The sequence below is a fragment of the Terrapene carolina genome, unplaced genomic scaffold, assembly GCF_002925995.2.
Source record: "Terrapene carolina triunguis isolate 2854851 unplaced genomic scaffold, T_m_triunguis-2.0 Scaffold42, whole genome shotgun sequence".
NCBI classification, from domain to species: Eukaryota; Metazoa; Chordata; order Testudines; family Emydidae; genus Terrapene; species Terrapene triunguis.
The window spans coordinates 32,151,367-32,171,121 of NW_020664393.1; the positions used below are offsets into that span (position 1 = coordinate 32,151,367).

General features: G+C 43.2%; 1 protein-coding gene across 2 annotated transcripts in view; it reads right to left on the bottom strand.

The window, feature by feature from the left end:
- SMAP1 (small ArfGAP 1) overlaps positions 1–7,863 on the bottom strand; it is a 230,453-nt gene extending 222,590 nt beyond the window's left edge. For both annotated transcript variants that reach the window (XM_024193778.3, XM_024193768.3), the window contains exon 1: positions 7,389–7,863. In XM_024193778.3, the coding sequence (XP_024049546.1) occupies positions 7,389–7,506 (118 nt within the window). In that variant the 5' untranslated portion in view covers positions 7,507–7,863. The remainder of the gene's footprint in view (positions 1–7,388) is intronic.
- Between the last annotated feature and the right edge of the window lie 11,892 nt (positions 7,864–19,755).

The window sequence follows — 19,755 nt, forward strand, 5'->3', positions numbered from 1 at the left end:
ACTGATTTATACCTGCCTCTGGAGATTTCCATTACTTGCATCTGAAGAAGTGAGGTTCTTACCCACGAAAGCTTATGCTCCCAATACTTCTGTTAGTCTTAAAGGTGCCACAGGACCCTCTGTTGCTTTTTACTAGCCTCTTTAATCTCTCCTCATATAGGACCCGTTCCAAACCCCTAATCATTTTAGTTGCCCTTTTCTGAACCTTTTCTAGTGCCAGTATATGTTTTTTTGGATGAGGAGACCACATCTGTACGCAGTATTAAAGATGTGGGCGTACCATCGATTTATATAAGGGCAATAATATATTCTCAGTCTTATTCTCTATCCCCTTTTTAATGATCCCTAACATCCTGTTTGCTTTTTTGACCGCCTCTGCACACTGCGCGGACATCTTCAGAGAACTATCCACGATGACTCCAAGATCTTTTTCCTGACTTGTTGTAGCTAAATTAGCCCCCATCATATTGTATGTATAGTTGGGGTTATTTTTTCCAATGTGCATTACTTTACATTTATCCACATTAAATTTCATTTGCAATTTTGTTGCCCACTTAGTTTTGTGAGATCTTTTTGAAGTTCTTCACAGTCTGCTTTGGTCTTAACTATCTTGAGCAGTTTAGTATCATCTGCAAACTTTGCCACCTCACTGTTTACCCCTTTCTCCAGATCATTTATAAATAGGTTGAATAGGATTGGTCCGAGCACTGACCCTTGGGGAACACCACTAGTTACCCCTCTCCATTCTGAGAATTTACCATTAATTCCTACCCTTTGTTCCCGGTCTTTTAACCAGTTCTCAATCCATGAAAGGACCTTCCCTTTTATCCCATGACAACTTAATTTACGTAAGAGCCTTTGGTGAAGGACCTTGTCAAAGACTTTCTGAAAAATCTAAGTACACTATGTCCACTGGATCCCCCTTGTCCACGTTTGTTGACCCCTTCAAAGAACTCTAATAGATTAGTAAGACACGATTTCCCTTTACAGAAACCATGTTGACTATTGCTCAACAGTTTATGTTTTTCTACGTGTCTGACAATTTTATTCTTAACTATTGTTTCGACTAATTTGCCCGGCACCAACGTTAGACTTACCAGTCTGTAATTGCCGGGATCACCTCTAGAGCCCTTTTTAAATACTGGCGTTACATTAGCTAACTTCCAGTCATTGGGTACAGAAGCCGATTTAAAGGACAGGTTACAAACCTTAGTTAATAGTTCCGGAACTTCACATTTGAGTTCTTTCAGAACTCTATGGTGAATGCCATATTGGAGAACTGGATGCATCAGGGCATTGCTAATAAGCTTTTCACCTGTATGTCACCAGTTTTACTCTAACCAAGCTCAAAAGGCATTAAAAGTTGTTCCCATTTAATTAATAGTTAGTGGGTCCTATATAGAGTGTATGGTAGACTTGAGTTACAGCTAGGGTGACCAGATGTCCCAATATTTGGGGCTTTTTTCTTATATAGGCTCCTATTACCCCCCATCCCCTATCCCGATTTTTCATTGCTGTCTGGTCACCCTAGTTCCAGCTCCAATCACAAACTCACCAACATGCTTTGCAGATTCAGCTGAAAAGCCGAAAACTGCATATACCATGTACTCTAAACTACCTTCACTACCTATAGCAGAAGTTCCAGTCAGATCACAGCTGGGGCATGCTCGTAGTGTAGTGCAGTGGTTCTCAAAGCCGGTCCGCTGCTTGTTCAGGGAAAGCCCCTGCCGGGCCGGTTTGTTTACCTGCCGCGTCCGCAGGTTCGGCCGATCGCGGCTCCCACTGGCCGCGGCTCCCACTTCAGGCCAATGGGGGCTGCAGGAAGTGGCGCAGGCTGAGGTATGTGCTGGCCGCCCTTCCCGCAGCCCCCTTTGGCCTGGAGTGGCGAACCGCGGCCAGTGGGAGCCGCCATCGGCCAAACCTGCGGACGCGGCAGGTAAACAAACCGGCCCGGCCCGGTAGGGGCTTTCCCTCAACAAGCAGCAGACTGGCTTTGAGAACCACTGGTGTAGTGAATGTGCAAAGTCTACCCTGATCTGTACACTTTGTATTCTGTGTTGTAATTGAAATGAATATATTTGAAAATGTAGTAAACATCCAAAAATGGTATTCTATTGCTGTTTAATCGGAATTAATTTTTTTAATCACCTGACAGCCCTAGTGTCCATGAATGCTTGAATTTCTTTTATAGATCAAAACAAACATATCTGGCCATGAGAGCCTGATAATTTCCCATTGTACACTGCAAATGAATAAGACTTACAGCTAACTAAATCCAGTCTCATCATTTCATGTTCTTTTGGTGTAATCTTATTTTGTTGATGAGACTTCTCATTAACTGCTGTCACTACTAATGACGATGGCACTGGATACGTATAAAAATTCAGTCCCCTTGACAGAACCTGGTATGTCTTGTCCACCTTGAAAGAGATGGAAGCTGCTGCAGCCGGGGACTGCCTAATTACTTTTGCTGGATCTGTAACAGCCTCATTCAAAGGGAGGATACTTCTGCCAAATAAACTGGTTGATATTTCACAATCTAAGTTTGTGGGATGGTTCCTGAACCTCCTCCACTGGAATTCATAACGAGCTGAGTTACTTCAGGAGGAAATGCTAGATTTTCTCTCTTTATATTAAAGACTCTAAGAGACAGATGTTGTACACCAATGATAACTAGGATCCTTGCTGATAATTCCCCCCCCCTTATTAAAAAAACTAAATTCTCTGAAAAAAAAACACAACAAAAATCTACATTTTTCTGCCATTGAAATTGAATGCTGAACTTTAATTTCCCTAGCCACAATATAGATAGGTATCAGTTGAATGCATTTTACTGCTATACAGTAGAACCCCGTTTATCTGAGCCTCCATTATCCAGCTCTCCACATTAACCCAAACCACCAGCCACCCAGGGCTGAAGCCACCCTACCCCCATCTTGAAATAAGGGATAGAAAGCTCTTTGCCAATTCTCCTGATTATCCCATCTAGCCCAATTAGATCAGATAAACAGGGTTCCACTGGGATGGTGTCATAGGGGCTAGGGGAAGGATTAGAGGAAGCGAGTACATTAGAAAGTTCTGCATCTGTGACAAGGAGAAGAAAGTTGTAGGAGGGAAGGGAAGAGAAGGCAAGCCAAGCCGAGGGAGAAGATCATCTTGTATTGTGTCAGTTTTCTCTTGGAAGAAATCTGCAAGCTTCTGTGCACAGAGAGAGAGGTCAAGTGAGCCCAAGGTGGTGATGCGGTACCAGGATTGCAAGTATGGGATTCATTTAACTTGAGACCCAGAGCTATTTAACTAGGAAGATGGCAGAACTGAAACAGGAGAGAATAAATTTGTGGTGGAGAACGTCAGCATGGTCATGGGATTTCTGTGAGACATACTGTGCACTGCAAAAGCAGGAGAGAAGGAAACAGATATTAAGGGTGCATCAGGGCTGCAGTTTGGCGGCATGGACCTTGCAATGGAAAATAGGCACCAAAGAGTTTGGGGGGGGAGGGGAAGAGAGCAAAGCAAAGACAGAATCACAAGCCCTATTAATGGAAGAGAAGAGAACCGAGAGCAGATGAGAAGTCATAGAATATCAGGGTTGGAAGGGACCTCAGGAGGTCATCTAGTCCAACCCCCTGCTCAAGGCAGGACCAATCCCCAGACAGATTTTTACCCCAGTTCCCTAAATGGCCCCCTCAAGGATTGAACTCAACCCTGGGTTTAACAGGCCAATGCTCAAACCACTGAGCTATCCCTCCCCCCAGTCCCTCCATGGACTGAGACTAAGTGAAAGGGCATGGTGGTGGTATGACAGGTAACTGAAAGAGACAAGATGATTATCGAAGAAGAGGAACTCAGCAGAGATTAGAAAGAGCAGTGCTTGATGAAGACCAAGTCAAAGTACAAAGGTATAAGATTTCAAGTAATCAAGTTCTGGAGCGCTAAGAAATCTGCATTATGGTGGTTATCAGACAAATTAATTTACACAGAGTTTAGAAAATGTAAGAGTCATTTAGGTGCTAAGCATTAAAATCCACAAGTGTGAAGGAGACAGTGAATACTAACAAGCACAACATGGAGATGGTTGTACCCCCAAAGTGCAGTCTGGGATCTGTTTGAACCTCTGTGCCCACTAACAATTCAGCGGGGTTGATCTCTCTCACACTATTCTGATGATGAGACCTAGCCAGCCTTCCCAGGCCTGTTATCACGCAACACAACAGCAGGTGGTGCCACACACCCAACCAAGTCACCAGAGTGCTTTACCTAAGCCACTCATGGACCAACAATAAAGGTACCAGACAATTTCCCAGCTCCGCAGCCTTCCACTGCTACTGGAGTATATACCCAGAATTATACCATCTTGCACTGCACAGGGGTCTGTACGGTGCAAGCTCATTAAATAGTCTGCTTTCCCCCTCGATGTAGGGGAGATATGCACAAGCCTTTGTTAACAGAGCTAAGATTCCCTAACACTTAACTCAATAACACTGGTTAAGATAAAACACAAAACAAGTTTATTAACTACAGAAAGGAAGATTTTAAGTGATAGCAAACAGATCAAAGTAGATTACCTAGCAAACAAACAAAATTGCAATCTAAGTCTCATACAAACTGGATAGTATTTGAAACAGCAATATCTCACTCTGACTGATGATACAAGCAGGTTTTAGGCTCTTTACACAGGTCGGGCTCTCTTCTTTCCCGCAGGGACCCCCCTTCCCTAGTTTAGTCTTTGTTTCTCCAGTGTTTCCAAGTGTTGTCTTGTAGGGGAGCGAGTCCTAGTCATGAGGTCACATCCCCCTTATATAGTTTTTCCATATGGCGGGAACCCCTTTGTTCCAAGCCAAGTTCCCAGCCCAGTTTGTGGAAAAGTACAGGTACCAAAAATGGCATTCAGTATCATGTGATCTGGTCACATGCCCTTGCATGCCTTGCTGGGTCATAGCAGCCATTATCCATAGGCTGTCTGAGGAGTCCCCAGGAGAGGATAAGCTCTTCTTTGGTCCATTAGCACTGTCTAGCTTCTTCACTCTTGTACCTGAAAGGCTAGTTGAGGGTCTTTACATCATTTTCCAGTAACACGTACATAGCAAAACTTAACTTCACATACAAAGACAGCACGTACTATCCAATGAGATATTAACATTTAGCTGATCAAGACTTTTAGAATTATACCTTGCAAGGCATACTTTGTACAAAACATATCATAATTACATCACCATGGTAAATATGGCGTGCAGAATGTCACAAACATACCGCAATTCTTCTGAAAAAAACGTAAGAAACAAAAAGCTACCCATGTGGCTTTATGAGGGACTGATCAAAGGCCTGAGGCCAGAAAAAAATGTATTGGAAATGGGGGGGGGGGGGGGGGGGGGGGGAGGGGGAGAGAACAATAGCCAGAAAATGGTCATAGCTTGCTGAAAAGAGGTAACATTACTGACAGAACACTAGCAAGTACACCTCTACCCCGACAGAACGCTGTCCTTGGGAGCCAAAAACTCTTACCGCGTTATATCGAACTTGCTTTGATCCGCCGGAGTGCACAGCCCCGCCCCCCCAGAGCGCTGCTTTACAGCATTATATCCGAATTCGTGTTATATCGGGGTAGAGGTGTATGCAATAGGGAACAATCATGCATTGGAAAGGAGAACTAGATGACTTAGGTCTTTTCTATCACTAGCTCTATGTTTCCATAAAAGCTATTTCCTGTCAAGACTGGGGCTTCTTTGTGCTATGTGCTGTGCAGTTTAATGTGATACTTAGCACACACCAAACTCTGCATTATTTAAACTTTTCTAGACAAGTATTTCTCCCCACCTCATGGCTAATCCATAAATGATATAAATCTGATAGAGCTCCTGGCTATCGAAATTAGTCCTCTAGCTCAAACTGTAAAGTCTCATGCTTCATCTTTGGAGGTGCCCAGGTCAGGCCCCGGTCCTGACCAACATAGTTATGGCTGTCACAATGGAGCAGTTGATTATTCAGCTAATACAAAGGACCACTATCTCACTTGTTCAAACAAGGTAATGACTAAAAGTGTATTGTATGCATTAATATATTATTGCATGCCTATTATATTACCTACTATATAAATATTTTTACATTTTTTAAAATAAGCAAAGTACGCAGTCTGTCACTTTTTGACAAAATAATTTCCCTGTTTTAAGTCTGACCATGGTCTAATAATCCTTACATTTCACTCATCACATCATTCAAACCAATACTGCAAAATATGTTGTTAATGAAGATGAGTCTTACGCACATTAGACCTTAAATATTCAGTATTTACAGCATTTAGGCAATTAAGCTATTACTTTTTTAAAAATATATCACCTTAGTCTAGTGTTGCAACATTCACCTGAAGTAATACAGTGTCTGTACCGGATGTTAAAGAGGTAGCTTACTGATGCTGTGCACTGACCAACTACCAGCCCACTGAAACAGGATTCACTTCTGTCCATTAAAAAGCAAGGGCAACAGTGAAACTTCAAGAAAGGTCTAGGACAGAGATTGGGGACGTTCTCCTGATTTTGGAATAATCAAACTACATCCCACGTGGATGGGGAAACAGAAATTAGTTTACAATTAAATGAAAGGATGACCGATTTGCATCAACCTCCCAACTGTTTTTTGCCGTAAATGTTCAAATCCCACGTCTTGCATCTGAAGAAGTGAGGTTCTTACCCACGAAAGCTTATGCTCTCAATACTTCTGTTAGTCTCAAAGGTGCCACAGGACCCTCTGTTGCTTTTTACAGATTCAGACTAACACGGCTACCCCTCTGATACAAATCCCATCTGTTTTCCTCACTGTAGCTTATTTACAAGAAGCAATTTGGGCCCAGTGTACTCGTAGGCCCATACCCCCCAAGAACTTCAACTCAGTCATTAGCACGGGCAGATACTGGCCGGCTCTCCCGCAAACCAGGAACCCCGGGAGTGTTTGCAGCGTTCACAGGATTGCGGCACACAGCACGGGTAACCACCTAGCACCGACCTCACCCTACACCCGGCACTTCGGCCAGCCCGGCCACTCGGCCCTCCCAGAGCAAAGCCCGCTCGCCATCCCGGACTCTCCTTCGGGCCCTGGGAAGTGGCCGATAACGAGACCCGCCCCATACACGCTTCCCAACAAGTCAGCTGCCCTAGGGGGCGATCAGTTCTACCGGCCGCCGGCCCAGCTGCCTTCTGCCCGGGGCCCCCGGCCCGGCCCGACCTCCCTCCCCCGCAGGGAACCACGCCGGCCCACTCCCACCCGGACCCTCGCTCCACCGACCGCCTTCCCCGCCCGCGGAGCCCGCGCAGGGGTCCCGGGGCCACATCACCCCGGAGCCCGCGACCCCGCCCGGGCACTGCCAACACCCTCAGCCCCTCCCCGCCCGGCCGTACCCTTGGCCTCGCAGTCGGCGCAGTACTTGTTGTCCTCCTCCCGCAGCAGCTTGGCCAGGATGGCCTGGTGCTGCTCGTTCTGCTTCTGCGCCTTCTCCCGGCACGAGCGGGTCGACATGGCGGCGGCTCGCACAGCAGGGACCGGCTGCGCTCCGCTCCGACACTCACGCAACCAGGCACCGGCAGCGGCTGCGGACAGACTTCCTCAACCGGAACTACTTGCAGCTACATCCGCATTCAAGCCCTCCTTTCCCAGTAACGCGTCCAGCACAACATAAGAAAATAGTCCCCAGCCTGGAACACTATAGTCCAGGGGCCTCTTTCACCACGAGATTGCCTGGTGGGATTCCCGAGACGCTTGCAACATCTGCGATTTAACTGAGATCAAAAAGATCCTCTAGTGTGTTTAAATTAGGGGTGGGGTGTAAACCATCTCACGTATCCATCCGCCCACAGGTAAACGCCTAAACGAGATCCGGGCGCACCTCAGTGACGGCTGGGGCGGGGCCTGGCACGAGCCTCTTCCGCTGACTGTGCCTAGTGCCAGCCACCTGCAGCGACAGCCGCAGCGGCGAGGGGCGGGGCTAATGGAGCTGAGGGAGGGCGGGGAGCCTCGTGCTCTCTCCACACGTCTTGTTAACTCCAAGGGGAGGTGGGTCTCCCTGACGGGTCTATTCCAAAGCGTCCGATTCCCGAGCAGTACTAGTCTGGTATCACCTTAGACGTTTACAGGGGACACAGTCTTGGTTAGACCCCAAACACCAGGAGATTGGCTTAAAAATCATGAGGCTTTAGAAAAACAAACAGATTGTTTGTGGTCTAGTTACTAAGGTCTTCAAGCTTTTTTCACAATTATGAGGGCTAGAAGCGTTTTTAAATAAAAGCTGAGAGTTTCATGCCTCCTGTCTTTTAAAAGTAGTGTCAAGAAAATCATCATATGCCATGACTTGGTAGTTAATGTGCTCCCTTCTTCTCCTCCCATCTTCACCTTTGTCACTCCTTCCATGCCACCCCTATGCCTCCCAATTGCAGGGGCTGCAATAGGTTGTGTGCGCATCACCACTACCAATGAAAGAATGGGACCCCAAAGGCACAAGGGTGGGAGAATTTGGTATTCAGTTTCCCTCTCCTTCCACCCTACTGCTATAAAATAAGACTGGACGGATTTGGGACTTGCCAAATCTGCATATCATATCTGCAAGCTCCCTCAAAGTGCCCAGTGAAAACATGGTCTGATTATTAAGACCTAGGACTCAGGACACCTGAGTGTTTCCAACCCTGTTTCTGACACTGGCTTGCTGTGACCTTAAAAATGCACTAAAGCACATCAATAGAATTTTTTGACTGACTTTAGGAAAGCCCCTTATCTTCTGTATGTACATCAGTTTTCCTTTTTTTTAAATGGACATAATTATACTTACCCACCTTGCAGTTCTCTCAGATATATATACCTTGTATTTAAAAAGCATTATATAAGCACAAAATATTATTTAAATTGTATACATTGGGAAAGTGAGACAGAACAGTTAAGCATATTGTCTTGAAGGCCCTGAGGCCTAATGGATTAGCCATTGGTTTAACAATCAAGAATCTTGGTTTAATTCCAGATTCTAATGCCTACTTATCCAACTTTGGGCAATTCAATTAGGGCCTGTTTGAATTTCAGAGGTGTCAAGTTCCCCATTCAGATCGAACTCAAGGAAAACTGTGTGCTCTGAAACTCTGAAAATGAAGGTCTTATTTCTAAGAGCCTGTCTTCCCATCATTAAAACAGTACTGATTTATCTACCCACCTCACAGTGGGGCTGAGAGGAAAATTTAGTTAATATTTGAATAGCACTTTGAAAATAGCATGCTATATATATACTATAGGTTCTCCCTGCAGCTTAAAGAAGGACATGGAAGTACAAACATCACCCCCTGTATCCTAGCTCTGGTGTCCTTTTTTCAGAGCCTAGAGAAGATCAGGATATTATCAGAATAAACTATGCTTTGTAGAATGACTTTGATTTTGTGAGGCAACCAACAGGTATGAAATCATTTAGCCAGAGGTACAAATCCACAGAGAGATGGCTCAGGCCCTTCATCTTCAAGACAGAGAAAATGACTTCTAGGTAGCTTACTGCATACATTTTTCAGCCAATATCTTAAACATTGAAGCTCTGGCTCCTCTGTGTATAGATGTTAAAGAGACCAAGGTGCATTTGGTAAGTGCAAAAGGTTGCTGCAGTCATGCAAAATCTCTTCTCCCCAGCTGTCAATGGCTGCTATCTTCGCACCACAAGCCATTACAGTGGTACTAAATGTAGTTCAGTGATGCTAAATCTAGACAATTTGTGAAGTATTTTGTGATCTTAGTTGTTGTCTAAATAATGCAATAGCATAGTTACCTAACTGGGAAATACTCCCAGATTCTCAGTGAGTGTTCTGCTAAATCAGAACAGTATTAGCATAAATTTGACTTAATAAGGATGCATTTATCAAGTACACAGTTCTTAAGTAGTGTATACTGAGGTATTAAATAGGTGTGACACTGTAATCTCTGGTGTAATACTAAAGCTGATAAATAAACATGAAATGAAAATTTGGTTATAGTGTGCTCACTCAAAGGAAGGAGGGTTCAGGAAGCAAGTTACTTTTAGGTCATGGAATCACAGCTACATTGGCAGTTTCTATTATTTTCCTTGTTTGTTAAAAAAACACAAAACCCCAAGGAAATGTCATGCAATACTGTAAACGCAATATGATTTTTAAGAACTCAAGCATTCACAAATAAGAAAGTGCAGAGTTTAACTTTTAAAAGCTCAACCTTATCTCTGCTTTCTTGTGCTTATACCTTATAATAACTATACATCTTCATAATTTTACCTATTATGCATCAATTAATACAATACAGTTTTTTTTTTATATAATTCAAACAACCAGGAATACAGAGGTGAGCAGAGACACTACCAAGTGATGAACACTGCTTGTAAAAACTGTATTTACATAAAGGTGACAAAATTATGCTTCATCTTCCCCAAAGGTTTCACTAATTTTTTTCACACAGTGAAGTCATAATTATAAACTAGAACACAAAATAAAGATCTATGATTTATAAATATTGTATCATTGCAACCAATTGGTAGCTGAACCCAGGACACACATAAGCTGTGGTGTTCCTCCCCTCTTAATCATCACCATTAACAGTTCATTGTTGACTGTATCATCAGAAGTAAATTATCCCTCTTCTTCTCCCCGTTCCTCCTCCTCTTTTCCATAAAAGTATTAAAATAAATTAGTCAATAAATTCCAAGGTGTGACTGCATCATCTGCACATCATCATCATGAGAAATCCCAAGGGACATAGCCTCCTTGCAGAACGAGTCCCACCAGAACAATCTCTAGCAAGGTTCTTAAGGTGGTCTGGTTGGATATTCAGTTTATGTCCATCACTGGCAATCTTATTGCACCACCACAGCTTTTGTCGATCACCTGATCTCTTGCTAAGTAGCAGCATTCATTGGCATATGTGCTACGTAATTTGTTGGTCTTCCATCCTAATAATATGTCCATACCAAGAAATCTGCTAAAACCAAATCAGTGTTGATGGAGGCAGTTGCTGGGTTCAGCTATGAATATCTTTCATTGCCCATCTCATCCTGCCACTTAATATGGAACAGTTGACAAAGACGAAGAGAATCAAAACCATCAATCCACTGCTCTTCAGTCTGCCATACAAGAGATTGTGACTGCATTAATCCATTAAAACAATGTCAGAGACACAAATGGCCTGATTTTCATATTGGTGAGCACACACAGCTCCATTGAAATCAGAGAGTTGTGGTGGCTCTGCATCTTTGAAAATCAGGCTAAGAATCTGCAAATGCTAGAACTGGATCTCCATTCATCTTTTAAAGAGATTCATCATCTGGTGACATCCCAGCATGTGATGACACATCTCAGGCACACAGGCAAACAGGCTTGTTTTACAGAGAGTAATTATAACTCTCTCAATTGCAATGCTAAATACAAATGACCAGTACAGTACAAAATACAAAACTGGGTGTGGGTTGCTGGACATATTCAAAGAACTCTGCTGTACAAACTCAATGGACTGTGAATAAAAGACTTTCATACAATGCATGTCAAACTACTGAAAAGATTGGACTACTGTATTCTCTACAGTAATTGTGTAATACATGAGGAAATGGAAGATTCCTCTTTACTCTGACAGGTCTGTGGAAGACCCCTCTGAAACAAAATATTTTGCACTCAAAATGTTCAGGATGTATTTTCACTTATTTAAAACATGTATGTTTCAGCCTGCACTACTTTTAATTTCAGCTTATTCTAATTTGGGTTTTTTTTAAAGAGATGTTATAATGAATATATATCTTAGAGAGAATATTAGAGGAAACTATGAGTCATACAGTTGGCTCCCTCAGTCTCTGAGAATAAGAAAGCCAGCCTTAGGTATCAGCAGTCTTTGATAACTTGCCAAGGACAAGTGCAACAATCAGTTGTGAAATCAATTGCTGCATAAATTAAAAGAATTTGGAAGAAATATATATAGAAAAAATAAAGGGAACTGTGAAATACAGGAAGAAACAACTGAGCTCCATTGTGAAGATTAGTGTTTTATGTATTGCTCTGAAAAAAATGCTCTCTGGAACCTTTAAATATTGACTAGGATAAAGTGAACAGGTAGAAGATGGATGACTGAAACTAGGGAGGTTTTGTTCTTTCCTTCAGATGGTATGGGTTTTACTTTCAGCTCTCTAATGACAGGACTTTGTGATCCATGTATTGCATAGTTCTTGTAGAGCCCCAGTGAAGTCATACACTTAGAGAAGGTCTTGTCTAAATGACTAGGCTCAGAGCCTCAAAGATATTTAGGCATTGATTTCAATGGGAGCTAGACACATAAATAACTTTGAAGATCTGGCCCTAAGTAATTGCTACATACACACACACACACACACAAACATTTATATGTAGCTATTGAAGACAGAGATGTTCTTCCATAATTAGTACTCAAGGAATATGTTATTTTGCTTATCTGCTATTATTTTATGTATAATATCTGGTGTAAATTAATCCATGTTTTACATTTTCAAGTCAGAGTGCTGGTTTTAAATAAAACGGAATATTTCTACCAGTTTGAAAATCTTTATTGGTCGTACCAGTATTACCCATTATATTTAGAGGAAATCTTACTCAAATCAAATCAAGCCAGTAGAAACACTTTAAATGTGACCGTGACAAACTGGGAAATAACTGAATTATTTTTCATGAATGCGGTGCATGCCTCTGTGTTTTTGATTTTGATGGGTCGCTTGCTATTGAGTTCGATCAAAAGGGGTTGCTAAAGGAACCAAGCAGGAAAGCTGACATAATGACACACACAAAAGTCCTTGAGGAAATAATGGGGAAGCTATTTATTGGGGAATACCTGCTACCTGGCTCCAGCCATAATAAGAACGGATTACTCTTCCCAAGGCTAAGCCTAGGATTAAAAGGAGGATATTAAACAGTAAAGGTCCTTGGACCCATGAGCAGCAGGTATAATAGGCATGGGGAGGCTAAGTCTCCCCAAACCCAGGCAGTGGCCCCATCCATGTTCCACCCCAAGGACTTGCCCTCGCTCTGCCTCTCCCCCAAAGCCAGTGGGTGCTCGGCTCGAGTTGGCCGGTGGCCCAGGGCGGCACGGGCCATCAGCGGCCAGCAGCAGCCCAGAACCTGGGGGGGGCTTGGGTTATGGTGGGGGTCTTGGGGATACTCTGACTCCTGTTGGTGACAGGGGGGCATGGTAGGGTCGGGGCCTCAGGTGGGAGGAGGTGGGGTAGAGGAGTAACCTCCCTGAATGGGGGGTTCACCCACCGTCCATGTTTGGGCCTAAGAATGAGTAAGGATTGAGTGAATGGCCAGAGGCTACCCAGGGAGTGTCAGCAAGAGCTGACAGGCTGTCAAGGAAACAGAGAGCGAGAGAGAGAGAGAGACAGAGAGACAGACAGAGACAGAAACTGCGGCAGTCAGTCAGCTTCTCACAATTCAGAGGTGTAGATAACCAGGCTGTCTGAAATGTACAAAAGATTGCAAGGAAAGATTAACGATTAGATAAGTGGAAATATGCATATAGTCCTTTCTTGATTTAAATTTTTGCTCTGCATGCTTTGTACCTTTGGGTCAGTGAATACATAATTTGTTTTGAAGAAGCTATTTTTTTATTCATTTTAATTCTTGCTGATCACAGGTCCCTGGAGTGAAGGGCTTACAGGTGGTCACAGGTCTCTGGTGTAAAAGATCCAATCTAAGAGCAGATGCACTTGAGAGGGACTAAAAGGGGTTTAAGACACAGTTTACCAAATAACTGTGACTGTGACCATTTCATAATTGTCTTGAAGGTGAACACAATATCCATAAGAGATGGGAAAAGTTCTTGGTTTTGACCTTTCTTTGATGCTGAGATGAAACTAGTTAGGGTCAAGAATGGTCCCATTGTTAGACTAGGCAGAGGAAGTTGACTATTTGATGATGATGATGGACTTTTTGGCAGCTTTTGATATAAACTACTACTGCTGTAAAGCAGTGGTGGGCAACCTGCGGCCCGTGGGCCACACACGGCCCGTCACAATAATCCGCTGGCAGGCCGTGAGACAGTTTGTTTACATTGACCGTCCGCAGGCACAGCCACCCGCAGCTCCCAGTGCCCACAGTTTGCTGTTCCTGGCCAATGGGAGCTGCAGGAAGCAGCAGCCAGCACATCCCTATGGCCCGCGCCGCTTCCCCCAGCTCCCATTGGCCGGGAACGGCGAATCACGGCCACTGGGAGCTGCGGGTGGCCGTGCCTGCGGACGGTCAATGTAAACAAACTGTCTTGTGGCCTGCCAGTGGATTACCCTGTGCGGCCTGCAAGTTGCAGGTTGCCCACCACTGCTGTAGTTTCATAGAGATTCCTGGTGTGTCTGAGACCATTTTAGAGTGATTCCTAAATATCTAGAAAATAGAAATCAATCAGTGGTAATAAATAATTATTCTGTCACCGAAGAATCTGATGTTGTGGCCCTCAAAAAATTATCCTAGTTTCCATACTTTTCAGTGTTTATATGATGGTGTCAGGAAGTAATGAACCAGTTTCAAAATGTTGATATATTTTTTTTAGTGACAAGGTGGGCGAGATAATATCTTTTTATTATTTTATTATTGGACCAAGTTCTGTTGGTGGAAGAGACAATTTTTGAGCTATACAGAGCTCTTCCTTGGGTATCTTTTTTTTACTTTTTCCATGGAAAGCCTTGTGTTGTACATAGCATAAAAGTCAATTTTTTACTTTTGCGGTTTATGCCTGTGACAGTGTACCCCATAAGGCTTTATGGGGAGGGGGTGCTTATAAATGTATGTATGACATAACTGGAATATGTTTTGTGCTGCCTGTGCCAGGTAACATATCTCCGTAAAGGTTATGGTCTACTATATCTATTCATCCTATTTGTACATATATATATCATTTTCTACTTGAGGTTAAGAATATGGGCTGTATGCTTGCTTGGTTTCTAAGTAAGCTTTGGGAGGCATTTGGTCAGCTTCTTTAGGAAGGAATTCGCCAGGTTAAGTACCTGATCAGGAAACACTTGGAGAACAATGCATCTTGGAATGCTCCAATCCACATAAGGAGTCTTCCTGGAGACATGCAAGATACCATGTGGACAATGGCATCGGCCTGTAAAGACTGAGTCGTGCAGGGGCATGTGACTTGCCCAGGTGACTCCAAAACTCCATCTTGGAGCTGGACTTTGCATAGGAGGGAGGAGGGGGATCTCCACCCACAAGAGAGAGTCTATTTAAACCTGTGGGAGACCCCTCCATTTGGTCTTCAGCTGGCTAAAGAAGGAACCTCTCCACCCCCCCAGGATACTTGAAGGAGACTGAAATAAAGGACAGTAACTACAGGGGGTGTGAGTGATTGCTGGACCCAGGCTAAAAGGAGATTAGCCTGTAAAAGGGAGTGCTCTGGAACTGGTGAGGAAATCATCTGTATTTAGTTTGATTAGACATAGATTTGCGCATTTTATTTTATTTTGCTTGGTGACTTACTTTGTTCTGTCTGTTACTACTTGGAACCACTTAAATCCTACTGTCCGTATTTAATAAAATCACTTTTTATTTAGTAATTTACTCAGAGTATGTTTTAATACCTTAGGGGAGCAAACAACTGTGCATATCTCTCTATCAGTGTTATAGAGGGCGAACAATTTATGAGTTTGCCCTGCATAAGCTTTATGCAGGGTAAAACGGATTTATCTGGGTTTAGACCCCATTGGGAGTTGGGCATCTGAGTGCTAAGGACAAGCACATTTCTGGGAGCTGTTTTCAGGTAAACTTGCAGCTTTGGGACAAGTGATTCAGACCCTGGGTCTGTGTTGGAGCAGACTGGAGTATCTCGCTCAGCAAGACAGGGTGCTGGAGTCCTGAGCTGGCAGGGAAAACAGAAGCAGGGGTAGTCTTGGCACATCGGGTGGCAGCTCCCAAGGGGGTTTCTGTGATCCAACCCGTCACAATGCCCTTATTTCTCCAGCGAACAGAATACCGCTTGACTAAGTTTTACTTTTATTTATCCCATAACCTCAATACTTTAAATGAACCAATGCACCTTACCTTGTTTATAGTACAGAGATGAAAAATATACAGTGAACAGCACTTAGTTATAAGGGATCCAGGTATTTCAAGCTACCCTACCTATATCAAGCTGATATAGGCTTTCCTGGAGTGCAGGAATCCTGAAGGATCTTTTATATTTCCAAAATTTTGAAGCAAGACTAGATGTCCTGAAATTTTCAAGTTGTCAGAATCAGTGAGCCTTTTAACAGTGAGCGTAAAAGACCATCCCAGGAATCTACAGCTCGCAGCTGGGGAAGGCCATTTGTCTGTGAGACATATCCACAAAGGAGGAACCTATACCATAGAAAGGCATTTCTGACTAATGCTTTTAGCCCAAGAAAGGGAGTAACTACATATAAAAGCAGATGAAACTGTTGGACAGATGTAGAAAAATCCACAGGAGGAGGTCCTCAAGAAGTCTGCAGGGTTCTCCTTGCAGAATTTTCCCCATATCACTCCATATGGGGGAGGGATGGGTTTCAACTCCCAGAATTTGTAGCTCCTCAATATCCACAAACCACATGAATCTCAGAATGTGCAGGAGAGCAGGGCCATCTCATCTGTGAAGAATCCCAGTGCCTCTGCACTGGCTTTGGAGCACCGCCTCTGACTTCTAGGGATTTCCCATCTCATTTTCCCCATTCTGTTCCCTCTGGAATTTCCCCAAAACAGGATTCCACAGCATGAAAGGGGCTCTGCACAAAAGTTAATGCAGCCTCATGATATTTCAGCAGATTCTCCATGGAGCTGGTTAGAAACAATGCCTGTATTGCATCTCTATCCCAGCTCCTGTCCCAACCCTCCCATTCTTTCCCTACCCCTATTACCCGGGGTTCTTTCAACCCAAAGCTCATTATCTTTTACTCTATGCGAGGTGGTATCAGGAAATAAATCAGGGGAGACACGGCTGTCCAACTGATAGATGGCTGGCACAAATAGGACAACACAAGAGTACTTTCACTTAAAGCTAAGCTTTACTTAGTCTCAAGCACTTACACATGTCCGCAACAGGTTAGTAAAACACCTCCAACCCTCGATAATTACTGAAGCTGAGTGTGGCTCTCGAGTGGCACAGAGGCCGCCCGTCTGCCAGTGGGGAACACAAGATGCATCCAGAGGGAGAGTCCAGTCCCGGAGATCCCCCCCGCAAACTCTTCCCCCTTAGTTTATACATCAGTAACACAATGACATGTCCCTTAAAGAAAACTTGTTAAGCTAGCAGTTTCAATGGTCAAGCAAGAGGTTCCTTCTGATTATTGATTAACCAGGTGTGGGTTTTTCCAGAGTTTTCAGCCTTGAGACCCCAATAGACATTCCTGGGGCACATCCTGCTCTTCTAAAATGCATGTATCAGCAACTTCAACACAATTCTTATCAGGAAAGATGTGGGGTCAAGCTGCCCTTTCTGTGGCACCCAAAACCCCCTCCCCTCCTGCCTTGGTCAAGCTGAGCTCACTACATGGCCACTTTACGGCCTGCTGACTTGGCTGCTTTTAGCAATAATCCATAGTGGTTTCAGGCACTTTACTGGTTTGCTAAAATCTTCCTGTACACCCCCATCTTAGATTCATTATACCGGTTACCACATATCTCAAAAACCTACTATCAGGTTTGCATGTGCAAAAATACTATCAGATTTTATATATCTATATTACATGGCAGCATGCAAATGCAACATTGACATTAAAGTTCTGCCCCACAAAAATTAGTACAGCAATGAGTTTGGTTGTTTTTGGAGGGTATTTTCACAGCAATAATGATTTTGACCGTGTAAAAATATACTACCTAGACATATCAATGTGTCATATTTTTCTGTCATAGAACTTAACCATCCGCTGTTATGACAGACTTAATCAACCTGATGAGTTTGTGCTCAACATTCTGGCAAATATGATCAGCCCTATTACATTCTTATATTCCCCAGAGGTACATTGTTTCTATGTTTCTTTATTTAGCTCTGACATTTTCCTAGGAAACCATATTTCTTTTGCTTTGTTTCATTATACAAAAGTACATGAAAATAATATTTTGTTTTTACTTACAAAAAGTTTACATTTCTGATGAACAATTCAAAACCATATAATATTTAGATAACAGACTATGAAAATAAATTATTGAACTTACGAAGTGAAGAGTTTTAGAGGGAGAAACAAAGTCAAGAGAGCTATAGAAGTAAAAGTTATAGAATGAAAGGAGAAAAGAAAGCAGGCCACATAAAATGTATAGTACATATACAAGAAAAGCAAGTATGTACAGAAAAAAAGGCATATTTTGAACTATCAAGACAAGTGTATACCTAAATTGAGTTGTTGTACAGTCTTAGGTCCCAATCCAAAAGTTAGCCTCATTTCCATAACCCATTTTTGTCCTTGCCCTTGCATCTTCCCGGAGTATATTATATTCTCACTTGTTTGTCGGGTCTACCACCTAGACCTTGATCTGCAGTGGGATCCAGTAGCTTGGACCCTTACTCCCGCTCAGAGTCCCGTCGACTGCAACGTAGACTGTAAGTCCTTCATGGTAGGGACTTGCCTTCTGTGAGGACCTAAGCACATTAATGGGTACTGTAAAATAATTAATAAAAACACACACACAAAGCAGAGGGACAATGTAGGCTACAAATTATATTTTTAAATTTAAAAAAACAAATGTCTTTGTAACTAATTACATCTTAGATTATTAAAACAAATATAATTTTAAATGTATAATTTACTCTTCAGCTGAATGTATTTATTTTTTGCAGCTATATTCGGTTGAACAATTAAAGTACACTAGTTTCACTTTTTGTGTATAGCCAGTTGCTAGTCAACATCAATTTCTGCACAACACAGCAATATTTGAGTTGCAATTTGTAAATGCTGAAGGACATTTATTTTTAAACTTTCTATTGGAATATTAAGAAATAATAGAAACAACTGCCTTGTCTTAGTTTTTGTACATGCATGTTATTTAAAACAATCTAAATGTAGAGTCGAATGTGATTTAAATATTACTGCATTACTGGACTTTGCTCATATACAAAAAGAGGGCCTGATCTGGAGGATACGTGAGCATGTGAGTAAATTGTATTTGTTACCCGAAATTGGGCCAGCTAGTAAGCTTAGGGAGGACTAATGACCTACCAGAGTTTGGCAGAAAGCAGCAGGTTTATTATACGAAAGCTAAGCTCAAAAGAAGGGGAGGGGGGTCATACTCACACTCATAGGACAGGCATGGCACTGGAAATGTCAGGAAGTGTCCCACAGTGCAGCGATGGACGGTGCGATGAAGATAAGTCTTCCCGAGGCACGATGGAATGCAACGCAGCGAACCACTGGCGAGGCGGTCTGGGCGAAGGGCCTTCACGGGAGGTACAAGCTTGTGAGTGCACTCCGGAGCACATGGCCCCCTCCTCTTTTAAGGACCTGCTCCTCATGACCTGCGACTAGAGATGACTTGGCCACGTCTGGTTGGTCACACTCCACCTCGGGCAGTGTCCATGCAGTGTTCATGCATTGGGTGTGTGATCGCTGCCTAATTAGAGTTCCAGACACCTTGTCTACCTGGGAGCTCTTCTGATCTTCCAGCTGTTCAAGCAGCCCATTCATCCCACAAGCATTCCAGGAGGGAGGGGGAGGGAGAAAGCCACTTCACAGTTATTCATAGAGGGAGAGGAGACAAAACTGTGGGGAGGAAAGTGTAACAGACTTTTTGAGCATACAGGTTATACATAACATACAGATCACTG